The 4586-nt window shown below is 40.5% G+C and overlaps 1 protein-coding gene across 1 annotated transcript; it reads right to left on the bottom strand.

Moving 5' to 3' along the window:
* Window positions 1–265: 265 nt before the first annotated feature.
* Window positions 266–1450, bottom strand: LOC126141538 (piggyBac transposable element-derived protein 4-like). The gene has a single exon (XM_049915252.1). The coding sequence runs from the start codon at window positions 1448–1450 to the stop codon at window positions 266–268; it is 1185 nt and encodes a 394-aa protein (XP_049771209.1).
* Window positions 1451–4586: the final 3136 nt, after the last annotated feature.

Genomic DNA, 4586 nt, shown 5'->3' with positions numbered 1-4586 from the left:
ATTTTCGACTTTTCACAAGAATTTTATGTCTACCCATTATGCTGTCAAGAAGATCAACACCTCCCATATGTTTATTGTAGAGCTTAATTATTTGTGGACAAGGTAGTGTTATTGTTGACTTTGTTTTTTTGTCATACCTCCCTGCTTCATGAATAGGCTGCTCTCCAGCATGTGTAGAAAGCAACATCACACTCTTGTTATCTTTCCACACTACATTTGATATGTCGACACCATCCACTGTTGCGACGCGCTCTACTGATGCACCTCATGCCATTTTCTTCAGCTCAGCTTCTGAAGGGAGCTTGCAGTCTGGCACTCTGTTTCTTCTGACTGTCCCAAGTGAGTAAATTCCTTGTTTATGTAACCATACAAGCAGTGGCAGACTTGTGTAATAATTGTCACAGTACAGTTTGTGGTTCATATTTCTTGGTAGTATCCTACTGAGTCGAACTACAACATTTGCACTTGCTCCCAAGTCTTCCTCCCCAGTCACTCTTTTTTCTGGTTCATTTTCATCTCCAGTGAAAATCTCAAAATCGTAGGCATAACCAGATATGCCACTAATAACAAATAATTTGTATCCATATTTATGAGGCTTGTTTGGCATGTATTGTTTCAAATAACTTCTAGCCTTTGTTGAACATATCTGTTCATCAACAGAAACACACTCCTCAACAGGTATTGTTTGAAACCGAGATCTCATCAATTCTATTATGGGTCTTATCTTGAAGAGTCTATCATGACCTTTTTCACCCCTGGGTATCATTGCACTGTTGTCATTGAAGTGAAGAAACTTATGTATTTGCTCATACTGATTCACTGTCATTGTTGTCTTGATCAGATGAGTACCAGTAACTTCTCCCCAGTAATCCCTCGTATTAGGTACATGAACTATTGACATTACGAGACAGATGCCTATAAATTTTTTTACGTCATCACAGGATAAATCTATTGGTCTATCAGGATTACACTGCACACTGTATCTATGAGACTCTTCGACAATTAGATCAAACAATTTAGATGGAAATATATGATTGAAGAATTGGTATGGAGTATTTAAGTTTATTACTTCTTCTGGTAACGAAGTATTGCCATGAAATTTTGACTGCAGTTCGAGAATAATCAACTGTTTATCTTTCCAAACCACACTCCTGCTGTTTTTGGTAACATTTTTGCTGCTGCATGGCAGTTTCAGAGCATTATCAGACAACTGTGACGTCGATTCCTTCATTATAACATCAGATTGTCTTGTTCCAGAAACATCTTCAGTCCTAATTACTGGTACTTGACTTTCTTCGTCACTACTGTCACTATCACAATCAACAGATTCTGGAGCAACATATGTCTCATCTTGAATGGAATCGTCAGAGAAACACTCAAGATCGTCATCACTGCTTAGTGGAATCTCTAACCATTCCATAAGCATTTCTTCTTGACTCTTTTGAGACATTTTTACGTCAGCGCCTGAAATGCAGTAAATGAAAAATGTGGCTGATAAGCTACATACACAAAAACAGGCCTCATTTCAAATCTATCGCAAAGACACTCGAATTAACTGTTTACACCATATCTACTTACGTTTTCAAAATGAAAAAGTAATTTTCAAACCCAGAAATCAGTGCACAAACACCAAAAACACACCTCAACTTTCCGCCAAAACACACACTTGGCAGTATGTCCACACAGCTCACTGTCGAACTGCTTCAGCTCGTCCTGCCATCTATGATCGCTATGAAGAACTGCTAGAAACTGCAGCGGAGTGTATAGACTTAGCTACATAACGAATTTGATCGAAAATGTTTCGCCATATGGAATAAATCGAAGAAATGAGGTCTGTAGCTTATCAGCTACAGTATGCATTAAAGCGTTAAGTATTGCATTTCGAACTTAATTCCAATATTTCACAAACTTTCCAAACGAACTTCATGTACATAAGTGAGAGAGTCACTAGGTGTTCTCAGTCTCAAATACTGGATGAATATATGAGTAGTAAAGAAATTCATCATTTCCATTATCAATAGATAATAAATGTACATTTCTCATGTATCATCCTTAATAGCTCATGGGGTTGTGGCAATGTAGTGAACAGTCCATCAGATTTATCAGTAATTGATTTGAGAACTCATTCTGGGTTTGTTGTTAACTTCAGTTGTTCTGCCAGCACGTCTTGCAGCTTCAGATTAAGTGAATTCCAATTTTCTGTGTTGGAGTGTCCCATTTTAGTTGCTGTATCAAGCTTGGACGGATGTAATTACTGTTCAAATCTATTGGGTGTTGTGGTATGAATCTTTCACCCTCATGATCTGATACGGGGTCTTTATAAGGATGGTGATGTAGTTGGAAATTGATCACCCTGCACATTTAGGATTTACGATTTGTAAACCCAAGCATTCATGAGATCACTTTCATTCTATAGCTCATGGACACAGAGTTTTGTAGATGCCCATTTTGAAAATGTATAAGCTTAATTTCTCCCCATTTTGATTCAGCCTAGGGGCAATTAGGCATACTTATTACATGATGTGAAACAGACACCTACAATCATGCACAATAATGGTCATTGATTAGGCACAATTATTTGAAATACAGTGTGCCAGTTACTCTCAGGGGAAAAATTGATCTCAAGTTGTGTAGTACTCAGTTATTAAGCTTTTGACCCTATTTTAGTTTGAGCAAACTTTTCTATTCTCACCCAAAAAAAATGCAATAAGAAATTGAATAGAATGGTTTTTATAATTTGAACTAGGCAGCCAGGTGTGGGAGGTGGTCACATTAGAGATTCTAAACACAAAAGGCTTAAAATGTGAGACAATGTATCAGAAATGTGTCACACATGATAACTGTCACTTCATGAAAGAAGCGGCCATTAGCAACATCTGAGGTAGCAGAGTATCGTCCAGCAGAATGCACTAGATGCTTCCCAGGGAAGACTCGAGCACTCCCAACTGCACATCCACAGCTTAGCTGCAATGATACAGCCCTGCAAGGACACAATTGTGGCTCTCGTTGTTACACGATGCCAACTTGTGCTGAAACCAGCCCAGATGTCGTAGTAGGGAGGAGACATCTGCTGTTAACTGGTGTCCATCCGTAACTGTCCACAGCTCGGAACCATACCTCCCAGCTGTATGAAAATGGCCAGCAGACACTGCCACCACCAGCCCTAAGGCATTATAGAAGATACATCAATTCACACATTTGTGCTATCATCGGTGTGCCACACAGCCTATCTTCCTCCACAGAAAAGCAGGTACCTTCTCCCTTTTCTCTCACAACAAGAAGGAAACTAGTTGACTTCTTGACCGGAGATATGTGGACTTGAGATTTTTCCAGTCTGCATATTCTGGACCAAGAGACTGACTGGATTAAGAACCTTAAAAACTTGACAGGGCCCCTCAAACTGGGGGTATAGCTTATTTGAAGATTACCTTTTTGCCCTGCCCGTCCCCCTGACCCACAAACTCCAAAATTATGGATGAACCTCAGAGGAGTGACCCCCTTCATTATAATGGTGCACCTCTCTGGAGTGAGAGTTCTATGTTCCTACATGCTGGTAATTCATGGGATAGCTCGTCATGGAAGAGGCTGTAGTGGCCTTACTTGCCTCGCAGTGAACAGAGTTAAAAGTCAGGTTTAACCATTTAAGCAAGGTGTCCTGTCTTCAGTGAGAATGCTGATGAAATGCAATAAGAATCAATTTCAAACTCAGATTAAGACTCTGCAAAGGAGGGTTGCAGATACTAGGGTATTGTGGTGGAATGATTAGTGTCATTCGCAGAGCAAAGCCTCCTAAACTGATGCAAAACAAACACTGGGCATTATCACTAAAAAATGATCTCGGAAGGCCAATAATGGAAAATATTTGAGGTAAATGCCGAATCTTTAGACTGACTGTGATGCCAGTACTTACTACAAGCCACACACTACTGGAGAGAAAATCCATGACAACCCGGATATAAAGGTCACCAACCTGTGTCCTAGATAACAGACAAATGTAATCAATGGACAGGTAGCCCACTGGGTTATTTTCCTTCCCAGAATGCAACCTCCCATTCTGAGAATTAGGGTTAGACTTGGCTACCTTGCTGCTCTGACATTCTCTCACTCTGAATTACCTGATACAGTCCAGGTCAGGCGAGGTGCTCCCTAATCTTAGAAAGTTTTCCGGCAACTGCTAAATGACTACCTGCTGCAGAATTATGGAAATAATATGAAATAGCGAGAGTTGGTTCACCAATCACCATTGAAACATTTCTCACTCCTGGCTTGGTAGCGCATAATGCCCTTCCTTACACTGTAACCTGTCACACCAAACACCTAGCAAGGCGGCGCAAAGATTACCACATTGGATCGTGTAGTAACCACGACAGGAACTATCATGGGTTTGCTGCTAACGAAAATGCAGCGGGACCAAATGGGAGAGGCCCGCAAACAAACAAGATGGATGAACGGGAATGGAAGGAGAAGCACGGCACGACGACAGACAACCGAGCAAGACTCCAAGTACAACAACAAAGTATTAAGCAATGGAGTCACAAGAGAGAACCTCATGAAATCAATACAACATCCACTCATAAATGGGAAGC

This window comes from Schistocerca cancellata, unplaced genomic scaffold, assembly GCF_023864275.1.
Source record: "Schistocerca cancellata isolate TAMUIC-IGC-003103 unplaced genomic scaffold, iqSchCanc2.1 HiC_scaffold_718, whole genome shotgun sequence".
NCBI lineage: Eukaryota > Metazoa > Arthropoda > Insecta > Orthoptera > Acrididae > Schistocerca > Schistocerca cancellata.
Note: the sequence above shows the minus strand (reverse complement) of the source record. Positions and strands in the feature narration are given on the sequence as shown.